Raw genomic sequence first — 17,152 nt, 5'->3', positions numbered from 1 at the left:
AATTTATACAAAATACTGTTATTAAAATGTAACTTTGATGAATTGTCACATAAGAAGTATAATAAGAGTGAAGATTTGCATAATGTCAATTACATGTCCCCACATATGATATTGACATTTATATTCTAATAGCTCTTGATGCATAAATTAATACACCCATGTCAACTATGCATGGCCTTGGTTTAAGTTCAAGCCATTAATATATATATATATATAGAGAGAGAGAGAGAGAGAGAGAGAGAGAGAATTAGATTAAGGCCTTTGTCTTAGTGGGTAGGGTTGATTGTGAAAGGATTAAGGGCTTGACTGGCTTTTGGGAATGCGACAGGAGCATGCCATGTTTCTTCTAGATTGAGCATTATGTGATAGTTACAAAAATAAAAGAGCATACTGTGGTAGTTTTTTTGTTTTTTGTTTTATCTTCTTGGTATATCTTGACGTAGACTTGTAAAATAGAGAGAATAGCAACCGAAAGTCCTATAGGTTACAATTTGACTGTAGGAACTAATTCTCTCTATATATATATATAAAGTAAAGTTCTCTTAGCCCCCTCAAACTACCACTTCAATGACAATTTCTCTCCCAAACTATCAATTGCAACAATCTTTCTCCTAAACTACCAAAATATGACAATGTACCCCCTAGACTCATAAATTGACAAAATTACCCTTACTAAAATAAAAACAAAATTATTAAAATTTATTTAATTATTTATTTCAATTTATAAAATTAAAAGAAGAATTAAATATATTAAAAATAAAAAATAAAATGAAAAAGAAAACAGGGGTGGTTCTTAACCACCCCATGGGTTCTAGGGGCTGCAAATCCGCCCCATAGCTCCATTACTAGGGTGGCCGGCCACCCTTGAAAAGTTTTCTGGGGGTGGCCTACCACCCCTGAAAAGTGAGCCACCCCCTAAACCATTTTGGGGGTGGCCGGCATCTAGGGTGGCTCGGTCTCCTAGTAATGAGGCTAGGGGGTGGCTGAGCCACCCTCAGGCCTCAAGCCACACAAGCCACCCGATGCACTTGGGGCGCCAACTCCATGGGGGTGGTTCTAACCAACATTGTTTTTTTTTTTTATCAATTTTTTTTTTTAAATATAGTTAATTTTTTATTTTAAATATATTTAATGTTTTTTTTTTAATTTTAGGAATATTTTTGTCTAATTAAAAATATCATAGGGGTAATTTCGTCATTTAGCTATTATTGGACGGTACATTATCATTATTTTAATAATTTGGGAGAAATTGTCACAATTAATAGTTTAAGAAGAAGATTGTCACAATTGTCACGTGCGTTTACAAGAGCGCAGCATATACTTTATAATGACAGAAAAGTTTATGATTGTCACTTTATTATCTTACCTCGAGATCCTAAGACTATCAGAAAATTTAAATTGTCACAAAAGTTCACCTTTGCATTATTACAAAAAAAAAAGACAAAGTAAAGCCCTATCAATCTAAATGAGGTGTCACATCACAGCAATCATATTTTATCCCTTTCTACAATACCATTATAACGGTAAAATTTATGTAGGAATGGATTATGCAATGCCAAATCATAGATTCCCTTTTTATGTTAGATGAATCATGTGAAGCCTCTCAAGCAAAAATTAACAACATGATTAAGTATCTTAAAAAGCTCCAAGCACATTAACCTTCATCTAAATTTATTTGGCTTCTCTTATTTATTTTTACAAAAAAATTAACCTGAAACTAATGGGATAGCCGTACCACCCCCGAAAACTGCTCAGGATACCAACCCTAAATATAAATTTTTGAAGTTTTTTGAATTTTTAAAATTTTTATTAAAGATATTTTTTAGTTGGGTTGAAAAAAGTAAATGTTTTCTCAAAAATGAATTCAAAAAAAAAAAAAAAAGAGTTGGGTGGCTTTCCCAAACAAGCCTTATAATCTCTGTCTCTCCCTCTCTCTGTGAACACAATAAAGGTCCCATTGACTCTTTTTGAGTGTGTAATCTTTAGGGTTTGGAAAAATGTAAAGGTTGGGTGATCTTTAGACTCTGTTAAATAATGGCAAAAGAAGATAAAAAGTGAAGAGGCTAAAAAGCCAAGCGATCCCACATGGAAAGAGTTAAAAAAGGATTAAACAAAACAAAAAAACATGTGATCAGGATCCAAAGAGAGAAGAACAGCAGTAGCATCTTTCTTTTTCAATGGAATCTTTTATTATTTTTACCAAACAACAAATGTCAGAGACAACACAAGCTTGCTTGCGTTTTTATATACAATAAGTTAACCAAGATTCGCCACATATGGGTTGGTTCATGAACTCCTCCTGAATGATATAAACTTCAAGTAAAATTTATTTTTAAAAATTAGCAACCTAATCTTATGATTAGATGTCTTGATGACTACCAATATTAAAGTAGTTTAAAAGAAGGGGACTGCGGAGTCTAACTGCACCAAACAAGTAGGCTTTGTTCGTAAGCCACCTTAATTTTATTAGAATTCAAGCAGTCTAATTTTAAGAAATTTCAATCTTAAATCAATAGACTAAGATACTCTTATTTTATTAGACCAGAAATGCTATATTGACCATTTAAAAGTTGGTTTCTAAGTGATGTATCACCTTCCTAGAAAAGAGTAGTGATATAGAGCACACCAGCGTGAGTGAACAGTGCTCAAGCTGGTGTACTTTATAATAAAAAATAATATTAAAAAATATTGAAACAGTAATATTCAAAAAAATAATATTATATAAAGTACACCAGCGTGAGCACTGTTCACTCACGCTAGTATGCTCTATATCACTACTCCCCAAAAAATAGTGACACATTTTTCAAAATAATAAATCTTATTAAATTGTAGCACATTACTTGGAGACCAATTTTTGAAAATAAAATCTGATAAGCATAGCATTTCTCTTGTTTTGGATTCAGGAGGTTAAGATTTGCTAAGGGCCTGTATTTATTAATCCCTTAATTTTTCTCTTATTTAGATTTATTCCTATGTTTTAAAACAATGTCATATTAATATTATTGTATTATTATATTTAGTCCCATATTTAGAAAAACCATATTATCCATGCTTTCAAACAATGTCAAGATCTCATATTTTCTCCGTCATTAATAGTTGTCTTTTTTCTTTTCTTTTCTTTTTTAATTAGTTGAAAATCAATCACAAAATTACTTTACTTAATTGAAAGATTAGAGAAATGTTAGAGAGCCAAACAAATAAACCCAGAACAATTTCCAAACTGACGTGACAAAAAATTTTAAATTAAAAAAATGCAATTCCCTCTCCCTTGTTTGCTACTCCGTTTAAAAATTTTTCTGGATTCATTTGTTTGGCTTCCTATCACTTTCTGAAAGATTAATTGAACTATATATTAAAAGGTTCAAAGTTAATTACTGGGGCTAAAAATTTCTAGGGTTAGGTTATCAATAAACATGTAGCTTATTATTGTAATTTTAGAATATAAGATCAATTAAAACCCTATACTTATTAAGTATTTTGTATCTTACACGAATTATGTATACTAAACGGTAACTATAGCAAAGTATCCACATGTAAATTGAAACAGTCAAAGATGTGGACACACCCAAAATAGGCTTTCAGAAAAAAGTGAAGACAATTACCATATACAAAAAAACAAAAAACAAAATTACCCACCCACACACACAAGGATTATGGTATGAATCAGAACAGAACAATTACAATACAGAAATATGTCACATGCATCAGTTTCCATCCGGTTCTACTGGAGATCCACATCAAAACATTTTCCACTTTTCAACTTTTGCCAGGAAAATGATCATAGAACAACTAGTTTTCTATGCAATTGCTGCTCTCCAGAGCCTCCAACTCCACCATGATGATGATCATGATCATGATCATGGAAAAGAAGAGTCAAAATTCCTACCAAACACAATACAGAACCCACAAGAAGCTTGTCGTACCGCTCCACCCAATGAAACTTGAGTTGACTGGCACCATAGAATGATAGAGCCACCAGTGATGTCATCACAGTTATGGTGCTGCAAATCCAATATCAAACTATGTCAAGCCACATAAATGGCAACCAAGTTTTCATAATTTTAGTTTCACATCCTGTATTGACATTCATATTAAACATAATAGCAATTCAAAATAGATAGGAGTTGTTTTACAGGATGACCAAGCGTTGCAGCAGTTAAAAAGCATTCATTTCGTGTCTGAAATTTCTTGCATACTACATAAACGCAATAAAGTGAAAAGAGTCATTGCTGGACTTCTCAAAAAGTAATGCTACACTTCACACCCATTTGATCATACTCACTTCACAGTTCACGCCATTGACATGGCATGAGCTGAATGGAGGTAGAGAGTTTTGTTTTTTTAAATGGCAATTCAACTCATACCACATCAGTCAGTGCGAAGTGGGTGTGAAGAATAGATTTATTCCTTCACAAACCGCTAAGCTGCCAGGTAAACATCTCAATCCAATCAATAACGTCTGCTTAACATAATCGTATCGGTTGCATAAAAAGATCAAGTCTAGGTTGCTACTAGAGAACAATCACAGACCAGCTCAGCCAAAAAGTAAAGCCAAGGAGTGGGGGTATTCAAAATTATTACAGTTCATACTACCCCTAAATGGAAATCTTCAACTTCTTAAAGCTATTGCACCAGAAAATGATGGGGTCAATATCCAGGTCAATCATTGCATATTGAAAGGAGTTTATATGTGTATCCCTGCCTGATGGAACCCTTTTAGGAGTTTGCAAAGCTTCTTTGCTCCAAATCAATGTTGGGACAATTTGAGAAACTTATTACTTTCTTGAATTGTTTTTAGAAATTCTGACAACCAAGTCATACACAAATAATCAAAAACAAACACAAAAAACTAATATTATGTTAGTAATACCTGAATAAGAGCACAATGATAGCAAGCACCATCATGGAAGACGAATTTCCAACAGCAAGGAATACCGGAAGTGTGGTTGCACAGGGTGACAATGCAGGAACAAGGACAAGCCCAGCAACAGCCATTTTCTCCATGGGTTGGTTATGAGAATGACTGTGACCGCCCTTTCCAGTCACAAACAGCAAGACATAACTACCACCAAGAACTACAAGCAAAAGTGAAGCTAGTTTATGCACTGTTTCTTCACCAGCAATAGTATTCGCCATGGTGATCGCTGTTATGCCAAGAAGTGACGTGGACACTACATGCAAAACTGCTCCAAATGCAGCTGCATGAAGAGAATAAAAGTAAGACGTTTATCAAAGCACTGATACAAGAGTTATTTTTCCCGATATGATTTTTTCCCTTTTTTTAAGAATATAATCTTATACTATCAAATATTTATCAGTAGACCATTCAATCTCACATACAAGAAGCTAATTTCTACTTATACTTGTGAACTTGATCCTCATCCAGATTAGTCTGTTAAAAAGTTGAGCTGGGAAGGCCTAGCCTAAGCCAAACCTATGTACAATAAGGCTGGATTGATGTTACTAGAACTTAACAACCTAGCAACTGATTGAATAAATCCCATTCAGACCAATAAAGATGTTGCATCGCCACCTCTCCGACGTATATGGCAGAACTGGGCTGGTCTATGTTGGATAGATTCAGGCACACAAACCATTTAAGCCAAGGCATAGCTATACCCCAAATTTATCTACAAGCCAAAGAATGGTGAAAAGGATAAGGTGGTTGAGAATGATACAAGGGTTATTGATTTGCATCCTGCAGACCTGAATTTCTAAAAAAATGAGGCCAGACTAGTCTTTTAGAAAATCAAATGCGCATTAACAGGAAACAATGACGCAATAAGAACTAGAAAATAACCTTCAGTACCATGATCTGACTAACAAAGATGTGCTGCCAAGTTCTAACGTGCATTATCATCAATTTGAGCCATTAAAAATATTTAAAAATAAATTCATCAATTTTACCTTCCATGTTTTTGACTTCTTTGCCCCCTCTAAAGATATCTTCTCAATTGAAATTGACAAGCCAAACTTAATATGACAATTGCCCAACACCTCAAAAAATAAACATATAATAAATAACAAAAATTAATAGAATGCATAGATATCTTATCTGTGCAACTCAATAAGCTTCCTGAAAAGATAATGACTAAAGTAAGGCAACTAATTGTATGATATGGCTCAACTAATCCAACATTGACAAATAAATTATATGATCAATGCCATCCACACATGAAATTGGTTCCTATGGAGATTCAAAAGTAAATAGTTTCTTCACACTCTTATGATTGGAGGCAGAGATAGAATGATAGCAAAGCCTGAATAAAATTGATTCAAACCATCGCACCGCCCAACCTTTCCATGATGCAGCATGCTGTTTGCAAAGTTAACGCAGTACAAGAAACATTACGATTGTAGCATTTAGGCCCGCAAACCTAAACAATGAAATGAATAAGCTCATGGGTTACAGATTGATACAAGTTAACCAACAAGCAGATACAAGGTTATCCAAGCGGCACAATTAATGTCTAGGAGCTGAAATGGCCAAGTGTCCAAAAGTACCTATGTATAGAGAACACAATTTGATGAATGGGCAAGCCTGCCAATTATCATTTTTACTATCTTGATAAACCATTTAGGTACAATTCTTTTAGTGGAGTAGCTTTGCCCCTTATTCCCAAGAATTAAATGGTCACATCAGAACCCGAAAAATGCACCTCTTTTCAAGCTTGCTATTATTCTCATAATTGAGGCAGATGATACATATTTACCATTAAGATATTATTCTTCTGGTGGAGTAGCTTGCCTCTTATTCCCTAGAACTAAATTATATTAAATGGTGACATCAACACAAAATGGACCTCTTATCATAATGACAACTCTTTAACAATTCTAAAATGGCCAGTAATTTTGTACTACATCTCCCAATCATGAATACTATGCATTAGAGCTACCGGAACTCTCTCCAACCACAAACCACCTATACAGAGCATCAGCATGACATACAAGAAACTGTTTGCATAAAGCATATTCTCTCACATATCAAACATCATCTCAATTTGCAAACAATCCTTGTATACATGGAAGTGGCCTAGAATAGTGTGCATGTCTCTAATTTTTCTGAGCGTTTGGAGTTATGCTCTTCTTTTTCTATAATTTAGGGGTTCTCTTGTATACTCCGTGTTTACGAGGGTTGTGCCCCTCTACAATTTGAATGAATATACATTACTTATCAAAAAAAATATATCATTTCAATTTGCAACAGTGAACTTCCAAGAACACTTCAATGTTTTCCTTCTTTGGGAAAAACCAAGTGCAGCAACAATTACAATCTATTTGAATTACATGAAAAAGTACAAAACAAAAATTGGTCATCAAATTTTGTTTTTTAAAAGTAAACAAGTTCATTAAAAAGCGCAAGTAGTGCAACCCAAGTACACAGGTAGTATAGAAGAGAAAATAGCCAACAAATCAAGAATGAAAAAAGAGAGCACAAAATTCTACAAAGTTAGAGATATTGAGAAAGGCGTTGGCAGACATCCACTTAAAGAGTAATTTAAGGAAACAAAGTTGTAGATCCGAACTCGTCTTCTCGCGATCATTAAAACTTCAAGCATTCGTTTTTCTCCAAATGCACCGTTCTAAACAATAAAGGATTAAATTCCAAACAATTTTAAGATCATTCCAACGGGCTTTTCTTTTCCAACACACCAAAAGATCCACTACCCTGTCTAGCATAACTCACTCTACTTCAAATATCAGAAAATCCAAATTCCACAGACCTCTCGCGACATCACACTGAAGAAAGAGATGATCAGGAGTTTTCCACTCTTTTTACACATACAAAACCAATCCATCACTATGATGTGATACTTTGGAGATTATCCAGCATGAGATTTTTTTCTAAAGATGTTATCCAAGTGAAGAAAGCCACCCACAATGTTTTGACCTCAAAAGATCGTCTTTTGAAGGAATCCAACATAAGGTATTTTTGCATCCCCGACCCATCCTAATGGAATACAAAGCATTGAAAAAAGAAGATAAGGAATCCATCTCCCAATCATACACCAATCTACTAAAATTTATGTCCTAATGCACCACTCACCAGAGTAATGAGACGAAAGTCCTTAACGTCAACAAACCCTACTTTATTAGGGATAAGAGTAATGAAGGTAGCATTCAAACTTTCAAACTTACCATGCTCATGGAAATCAAGAAAGACTTTCACAACATCTATCTGATGACATCCCAAACATGTTTGGAAGAAAGCCGACCCGGAGCTTTATTCCCATTCATGTCTTTCACCACCTCCAAAAACCTCCCTTTCCTCCTCCTCCTCACTAATTGAGTGAAAAGGAAGACCATCCAAATCTGGATTCCAATTCTCATTCTCGGAATAAAGCTGAGTAAAATTTGAACTAATGATCCTTAATTTCAGCCGGATTAGAAGAGATAACACCATTGATAACCAAATTTTCTTTGGTGTTACATCTTCTATTAGAGTTAGCAATCCGATGGAAGGGTTTGATATTTTTATCACCCTCTTAACCACAACACCCTCAACTTTTACCTCCAACTCACCTCTTCCAAAAGAATAGCCTTCTCCAACTCAACTATAGTCACATCCTTCCTCAATTTCTCCTCATTAGAAAGAAGTTTATGTCCTTCAAGCACAACCAGCCCTTTTCTTCTTCTTCGCATTACCAAACTCCATTTCATTCCAAGTTTTTAAGTCAGCTTTTAGAGCTTCTAGTTTCTGAGCCAAAATGAAACTAGCACAACCATGAAGCATTTTCCCTAAATCTAAAAGGCGAAACATCAGGGACCACTGAAGCATTTTCCCTAAATCTAATCCTAATCCAGCAATTATCTACGCTCCATACTCAAACAAGTAATGTGAGTGCTTACTGACAACTAAAAACAGAACAGAAAGGTTATACAAAACAGATATTCGAATCTGATCCTTCTAGAATTATAGAAGTATTGTTAGCCATAAATCATCAAGACAGCCGACAGATCTGTTAAATAGTTTCAACAGTTCATAAAGAAAGGCCTTGCATAAGCTTCATAGTAGATCTGTTAATGTAGTATTGAAAAATGGATGCCTGGAACGGGGAACCCCATCAACTTGTTTTGCATACAAATCAACAGACAAATTGAGCGCAACATTTCAACTACTTTGTCCAGTTAAAGTCAAACCGATCCAAATCAATGCCTACAACAGAGCCAATGCTTAAAAAGCTTTCAGGGCTGGGTTTCTAAGCACAACATTAGTAATTCCTCATACATTCATAAGAGATGCAAGATTGTAGAAGAACTGAAACAGAAAGCAAACAAAATTGATTGCATTTCAACATGCAAATTCAAAGTGAACAGAAAGCGGTTTTGTAATGCAAGATAGGTTTAGCCTACCAAGGTGATCAATACCCATTAATCGAATTATAGATCTGACTCAATTATCATATCAAAACACAGTAAAGATCCCCCAGAGCATCTTGACCACCACTCATGACCAAGCACTACAAAAACCCCTCCACAAATCTAACAGTTTGTTTGGCCGCTTAGAAAACGTAGGAAAATAAATCAAAAGGAGCCGGGAAAACCAACAACCCCTCTACAGCAATAAAAAATTAAAATTAAAAAAAAAAAAAAACAATGTAATGTAATACTTTCCTAATGTAGAATATGTCCTTCTCATTTTCATATTTGTTTTGCGAAAGAAAGAGAACAATTCCATACACTACGCTCCATCCTTTAAACTCTTTTGGGGTGTCTTAAATGCAAGAATATTTTTTTTGATAAGTAAAAAAATTTTATTTTTATTATTTTATTTTATTTTTCAATGAAAAAATAAACGAAATCCAGAATTGTGTGTGTGAGAGAGTGAGAGAGAGAAAGAGAGATGAGAAAATGGGGACGTACTAACGAGGAGAGTGCGGGAAAGGGTCCACTTCTGTGCGCGACCGACAATGGAGAAAGGGAGCCAATGGGTGGGAATGAAGGAATGCAGCAGCGAAACCGTGGCAATTCCTCCGATGGTCGACAGATCTTCGGCGCTGAAACTTTCCATTACACCCATGCCAAAAGAGCGACTATTTCCTTCAAGAATTTGCGGTGCTTACTTCTTCTTGCTCGCAGATTTCAGGGATCGAACTCTCTCCCCTCAACACCCTTCTCTCGATCTATATCTCCAACTGGCGCCCACCTACATCGCAATCTTGCTTCTTGCTTTCTTGAAAACGTGACTTTTTTACTCTCTCTCTCTCTCTTCAGACCCCTTATTCTTTGAAGAGCAGGGGTAAAACGATCGTTGTAGTTGCAGGAGGAAAAAATCGATTGGATTTACTCATAACTGTCAAGTTATTTTGCAAGAGTAAGTTTTAACTGCCATATTTGCCCCTAACTACCAAGACCGCATCGGATATTTTAATGAATTTTTATTAAATTTTGGGTAAAGTTCACTTAACCCCACAAACTACTATCATAATGACAATCTATCCCCAAAACTATTAATTAGGACAATTTACCCTCCTAAACTACTAAAACAATGACAATGTACTCCCAATGGTAGCAAAATTATGAAATTACCCCTAAACAAAAATACTCTTAAAAATTTGAAAAAAAAAAAAAATTTGTATTTGTATTTTTATTTTAGTAAGGGTAATTTTGTTATTTTGTTAAAATTAGAGGTACATTGTCATTGTTTTAATAGTTTGGGGGGTAAATTGTCGCAATTGATAGTTTGAGAAGTAGATTGTCATTAGGATGGTAGTTTGAGGGAGTTAAATGAATTTTACCCTTAAATTTTAATTTAGTGGTAATTTTAAAACACACATATGAAATTAGTGTACAAAAGTGAAAGTATTTCTCAAATTATTATTACTTTCATTCTGTGCCCTTTGGCATCATTTTCTGCTAATTTTGACAAAAAATGCATCACATGCTTTACATGCATGATGAAAACTCCTTATCATAGTATTGCCAAATGCATAAAAATACATTTATACCCTTATACTAAAAAATATATATCTCGCATAGAGACCTACAACCAATCGTGGGTAACCTTCCATAAAACTAGGGGCGTCAAAAATTACCAGGGAATTGGAATCGGAAACCGGGAAACTGGGGAGCCGGTTCTGGTTCCGGTTGCAAAAAAAACTAAAAGCCGGGGACTCCGATTCCGGTCCCAATTTTGGGCACCTGGTAAAAACCGGGAAACCGGAACCTGGTGCATTTATATATAATAATATTTTTTAATATATATATACACAAAAGAGTCAATGCCTCTATAACAGTGATTTTTCTTTGATGGTGCCAAATTATTATTTTGCCCTTTGGTATTAAGCTCACCCAATTTAATTAGTAAGGAAATAATGAATTTGAATTAGTTTGACCGGATTTTTGGGTATTTTACCTTACTTACTTTTTGTATGATGGTATAGATTTACGGTTATGCCTTATTCTTTCTTTGTCATAGTTAAATTAAGAGGGTTATTTGTGTCTTCTCATCATTTCTATTTTCCTTTTTTTTTTCTTCCTCTTCACCTCTTCATCCTCTGAGAGCCTCCTCTCTCTCCTCATTTTTTCTTTTTCCATTTTCTTCTCTTCTCCCTCTTCTTCTCATCTTTACTCCGATTCTCTTCTTCCTCTCCACTTTTTGTATATGGTATGGATTTTTTTTGGTTAGTTTGCTTTTGTGTGCTTCATTTTTTGAAGATTTGCTTTTTGTGCTTGATGATTTTCTTGGTGAGTTTTGTATCAGCAAGTTTGGCCAAATGGATTGACAATTCTTCAATTGGGTATTTGTCAATTTGATATTAAGGTGATTAAATGGTTCTGAAATGAAACCTTATGATTTTTTCATGAGGTTTCATTTCAGAAAACAATTTTTTCATGAGGTTTAAAAAAAAAATTAAAATTAAAAAAAAACCAGTTATTGGACCAAGTAAAAACGGAACTGGCCGGTAATTGGGACCCGGTTCCCAGTTCCGGTTTCCCAAATTCAAGAACCAGGGTACCCCGGTTCCGGTCCCGGTTTTGGCCAAAAATCGAAAAACCGGACCGGGTTGACACCCCTACATAAAACCGTAGAGACCCACTGCCAAATTGTTGGTCTCTCGCCATGGAGCTGAAGAGACCCACACCCACGATTTATTATTGTTATTTTTTTTTAATTTTTAATTTGATTAGATAGTATTTAAATATTTTGAGTCACATGTAGGTTTTAGAGGTGAAAAGACAGTTAAGGCTAGCGGTTATTGGTTAAAACCACTAACCTAACCGCATGGACAGTAAATTAGGCGGTTAACCGGTGGTTAGCAGTTAGTAACTTTAATAACCGTTAACGGCTTTTTAAAAGAAAGAAAATTAAAAAACTTTTAATTTTTTTTTTAAAATAAAAAAATCAAAACGATGTTGTTTCAATGGTAATACGATAATATCATTTCTACATTTTTATACATTTTTATATATATTTAAAATTTTAAACACAAAAACAACATCGTGCCCGCCTTTTCACCTAAGGTCACTTGCCATCGAAGTCAACACAAAAACTAACACATAGTGAAAATTGTCTGATAATTTAATATGGCCAATTGTCACTTTAGTAATTATAAATGGTAAGCCAGGTTGAAGCAAATAAGTATAGTTTCCTCTCTCCCATATTTTATTTTCGTTCCATATTTCCATCTATTTTAGTCATTATTCTATGAGTTCGTTAAACTATTTCTGGAACCGTTTTCATACTTTTAAAGGTTAGTTTCGTCAAACAAAAAAAAGGCTTGACCATATTTAATTGATGGTAAAAAGTAATTAATAGGAAAAAAAAAAGTTATATATGAAAATATGGACACGTATAGAAAAGTAAATGACTTTTCATTTTTTTTAGTTTATATACAAACTTTTGAGTATATATATATATATATATATGATGAATTACACTACGAACAATTATCCTACAAGGCTAATATGGTAGTCCTTACCAATCTTTGATTATTATTTTTTTTATAACAATAGTTTGTAATTGTGGATGACATCCTTCTCTAGTGTTGATTGTTGATAGCCCAACAAGTGACCTCCTGGATTCATGGCTCAGGCAAATCAATTTCAAGAAATATTTGGAAGGATTACTTGTATCTTCGATTGAATGTTACCGTCCTCTTCGGTAAAAAATTTTACAAAATTCCGATCATTTTTTTAAATACTGAAAAATACTTTCCAGATAAAAGAGATTAAGATCCAAATCTTAGGGTACGCATACAAACTAGAATATAAAAACATTTGGTCCAACACAGCACTACCAAAAATACCATCAAAGCAGAGCTTGGTCTCTAATGAAGCATTCCTGTTAACAACATAAACGCTTGCCTTGAAGCAAAACATACCTCCTCTCCATTTGAAAAACAAGATAAAAACACCAAAATATAGACCTGATACAATTCATGGTTTAATAATCAGGCATGTTCTTGATGATATCAGAATCACCTGAAAACCAACAAACATTAAAAGGTCAGAACAAACTCTACATAGCTTAGGACTAGGAAAACATCAACTGCGAAACTACATACCAGGATCAATAATGCTGAGGCAGCATACTCTGAAATATTTTCCACAAGCAGTCCCCAAATCAACATTGTCTGAAATACCAAAAAAACCTTTTTAGGACAAGTTCATGATAAAGGAGCTCAGGTAAAAGAGTACACATGTATCGGTTTGTCCTCCTCATTGGCAGGTTACTTGCATTAAAGAGTGTACAAGAGCCAAAAAAAGGGAGAGAAAACGATAAAACAAACACCAACTGTTTCATGTAAATTTGCTAATAATACTAGAAGAAAAAAGAACACTAATACTAACATCAACCAGCACACTCCAGATGGTAGAGAATAATAATCAATATTCAAGTTGCAGAAAGCACAGACAATTCATGCTGGTACCATATCTCAGAAAAAGAAAAAAAAAAAAAAAAGCAGATCTAAAAAAATGTAAAGGATAAAAAGATGACTATTACACCTCAAATCTCATTCATGTCATCTAAGTAGCTTCAGCAGAAGCAAACTGCTACATTAATCTTTATAACTCCATAAGATACATAATATAAAGTAATGCATAGGGTAAAAGCCAACTATGACACTTCAGAACTCACTCATTTCACCTGAGTTGCTTCAACATAAGCAACCCACTATAGATCTCTAACTCCATACAAAATGCAAAACCTTACACATAATACAATTTGTTTCTGTAATTGGATAAATGTTTCATTTTGCATGAAAAACAGACAGAGGAAATCCATTTCGCCTTACATCCGTTTCCACTTCCCATCAGATCTAAACCAGCTATGCTGGCACCTTAGCAACAGGTTTCCTACCGACCCTATTGAATTCACACTTCAGCACCCCAGCTTTTTCCCATGCTTGAAGCCTCTCAACACTAGTAAAGTATCCACTTCTTTTCTTAGGCAAGACAGCAACTAAAGCTCAGCTCGCATTCTTTGGGTTGGAAATCAATAATATAACATTATAGTATCTCCTTCATGGGCCTAATGTAGCAAGTACATAGAACATATAGTTAAGGGATATAATAACTTATTTGTTTTCTTTAGACTCCACAAATGTAACCCTATTTAAAATATTTTACTCATTCTTTACTCACATTTCTCTTACTTTTCTTTTTCTGAGAAGTTTTGGTGACCATTAAAAACCTCTGGGAAGTCCTGAGTTTTTTACTGAGTAGATTATGAGGATAAGAGAGATGATAACCATCATTTAGCAAATAAAAAATATTCAAGAAAAAGTGAGACTTAAATCGGTTTTCAAAAGGGACATGAATTAAGTTTCACAAAACCATGCAAGTATAAATTTGAAAGAGCATACTGGGCATGTTAATAAAGTTCATTGAGGAACTTAAAAGTCCACTGAAAAACAAAAACACGTGGATCATGTAAATGGCCACAGAATGGCCCATCATATTTAACACCATCTCTGTGCTCAGCCATATACACATTATTTAACCCTGAAAATTCCTAATTGGCTAACAAATAAAAACGGTGAAAACTATACAATTTACTTATGTAGAAGTGAAAGTCCACTATACAAAAAATAAAAAAATAAAAAAATAAAAACAGAAGAAAGAACACCCATTCATTGAGACAGGTGAAATGCATTGAGGCCCAGGAGCAAAATACACTCTGAAAACATCTAGTCCAACGTACAAAGAGACAAAATGAGGAATTTACTCTCTCAGAAAACGAGGAAAAAAAAAAGAAGAGGAAACTGAAATAGGGATGTGTGCAGGATAGAAACTCACTTCCGTTGTAGTGGTGAACACCAATTTTCGCTAACATAGCGTAATACTCTATCTCAGACTTCCGTAGAGGAGGGCAGTTGTTAGCAATGATGACCAGCTTTCCTGTTAAAAGGAAAATTTTTTTAAAAAAAATTCATCAAATATCAAAAGCGAATAATTCACCAGACATAATAATGCAAATATCGAGCTAACAAAATATAATACATTAATGAAAGTTTAAACCAAATTAATTTCTGAAAAATGCTTATACCCCAGGACTTGGGAGAAACAATTTTAACACATTGAATGGCTCAGCTTTAAACTTTTAATCTATAAATGAAGATATGAAAGCATAGAAAATATCATCATTTTCCCAACATCAGTTTCCATCACCTCCAATTTAATATCTGAAAAAAAAGAAGCTAAATTCCTTATATCCCCGTCTTACCCAATATTATAAATAAAATATCACAAATAAGAATGTTAAAATGCTCCAGCTCTTTGTTTTATATATATATATATATATATATATATATATATATATATATATATATATATATATATTAAAGAAATCCATGCCATTGTATCAGATTGAACAAATCAAAATAAAGAACAAAGATGAAAAGAAAATCTAGAAAATTTGTACTAGCAATTTCAATCTACGTCACATTTAGATATACCATCCTCTAATGCAAAAGTAACAAAAAGACCTTGGGATAGTAAACACCCACAAATCAGATCTGAACCTTGGGTACTGCATTCAGAAACAAGATATACCTTTGGAGCTCCTCAGGGACTTGAGAACGGTCTTGTATCCCAAGGTGTACTTGCCACTCTTCATGACGAGGGCGAGCCTGTTGTTGATGCTCTCATGAGTCTTCTTCTGCAAGTTTCATAGCAGAAAACACAGATATATGTGACTGACCATGAAATCTACTATCCCTTTGGGCGATGCGAGAAGAGAAAGAAAGGAAAATAAAATTCATTCCAAATCACACAGCTCTTGTCCCCAGAGTATAGGAAAATGAGAGAGAGAGAGAGAGAGAGAGAGAGCTTTACGGTCTTCTTGGCGGCCACCATGGTTGGGTGCTTTGAATGAGAGAATTACAGCACAGCTTAGCACAGCACAGCTCGAAGAGCCAAAGCGTTCCAATGCGGCGACGGAACCCAATAATGGCAGCGAAGGAGCTCGTTTATACAGGGACGTGGATTAGGGTTTTGCAACCCTATTATATCGATCTGTTTGGCATCAGGTTTCGGCTATTCTGCGTCACGAGTCTGGATAACCGTACACCGGGTTATGCAGCATGCTAAGACCTAATTGTAAGGAACTCGCGAACCTAATACCAACAAAATATATAGTTTTAGGGTTTGAGTTATGTTAAACGGGCTATGGTCATAAACGAATCACCTATTTAATAAACGTTTCGACAACCCACGAACCTGCAGGTGATATATATATATATATATAGGTAAAAAAAAAATTAAAAAAAAAAAAACTTCAGGTTTGGGTCATTCGGGTTGTGTAAACCCGACACAACCCGTTAATTAAATGGGTCACACAGGTCGTGTCATGTCACCCGTTAAATTAGTGTGTCATGTTCGGGTTGACATGTTTGACCCGTTTATTAAATGGATTGGATTCGTGTTGACCAAATGTGACACAAACTCGTTTTCCCACCCCATAATACAAGTCCCTAATTATTAAGAACTATCATTTATACGAGGCAACGTCCTAACCTAAATTAGGGTTAAGAAATTCGTAACAAGATTAGATTTAAAGGATAAAAAGATGGATTCGAAACAAAATTAAACCAATTTTTGACCCGGAGATCATTAGAACCTAGTGATCAATCATGAGGGTCCCATAAACCCTACTGATTGAACACAACGCAATAGTATAAATCCATCTTTAAGTTGATTCTAATCT

The 17,152-nt window shown here is 34.5% G+C and overlaps 2 protein-coding genes across 2 annotated transcripts; both read right to left on the bottom strand.

The window, feature by feature from the left end:
- Positions 1–3,556: 3,556 nt before the first annotated feature.
- Positions 3,557–10,264, bottom strand: LOC132164515 (uncharacterized). Its single transcript, XM_059575034.1, has 3 exons — positions 9,865–10,264; positions 4,871–5,198; positions 3,557–4,001 (listed from the first exon to the last, which is right to left on the bottom strand). The coding sequence occupies exons 1-3, from the start codon at positions 10,019–10,021 to the stop codon at positions 3,779–3,781; spliced, it is 708 nt and encodes a 235-aa protein (XP_059431017.1). The 5' UTR covers positions 10,022–10,264; the 3' UTR covers positions 3,557–3,778.
- Positions 10,265–13,172: 2,908 nt separating this feature from the next.
- On the bottom strand, positions 13,173–16,417 carry LOC132163741 (large ribosomal subunit protein eL30). Its single transcript, XM_059574112.1, has 5 exons — positions 16,282–16,417; positions 16,000–16,105; positions 15,244–15,345; positions 13,509–13,577; positions 13,173–13,425 (listed from the first exon to the last, which is right to left on the bottom strand). The coding sequence occupies exons 1-5, from the start codon at positions 16,300–16,302 to the stop codon at positions 13,388–13,390; spliced, it is 336 nt and encodes a 111-aa protein (XP_059430095.1). The 5' UTR covers positions 16,303–16,417; the 3' UTR covers positions 13,173–13,387.
- Positions 16,418–17,152: the final 735 nt, after the last annotated feature.

Source organism: Corylus avellana, chromosome ca10 (genome assembly GCF_901000735.1).
Source record: "Corylus avellana chromosome ca10, CavTom2PMs-1.0".
NCBI classification, from domain to species: domain Eukaryota; kingdom Viridiplantae; phylum Streptophyta; class Magnoliopsida; order Fagales; family Betulaceae; genus Corylus; species Corylus avellana.
The sequence above is the reverse complement of the archived record's forward strand: the minus strand, read 5'-3'. Positions and strand labels throughout refer to the sequence as shown.

Coding starts and splice junctions, on each gene's coding strand:
- LOC132164515 (XM_059575034.1), bottom strand. CDS start 10,021: ATGGGTGTAATGGAAAGTTTCAGCGCCGAAGATCTGTCGACCATCGGA. Junction 5,199..9,864: donor TTCCCGCACTCTCCTCGTTA/GTACGTCCCCAT, acceptor CTCTTCATGCAG/CTGCATTTGGAGCAGTTTTG. Junction 4,002..4,870: donor ATCATTGTGCTCTTATTCAG/GTATTACTAACA, acceptor TTGGATTTGCAG/CACCATAACTGTGATGACAT.
- LOC132163741 (XM_059574112.1), bottom strand. CDS start 16,302: ATGGTGGCCGCCAAGAAGACC. Junction 15,346..15,999: donor GTCCCTGAGGAGCTCCAAAG/GTATATCTTGTT, acceptor TCCTTTTAACAG/GAAAGCTGGTCATCATTGCT. Junction 13,426..13,508: donor CCTCAGCATTATTGATCCTG/GTATGTAGTTTC, acceptor GTTGGTTTTCAG/GTGATTCTGATATCATCAAG.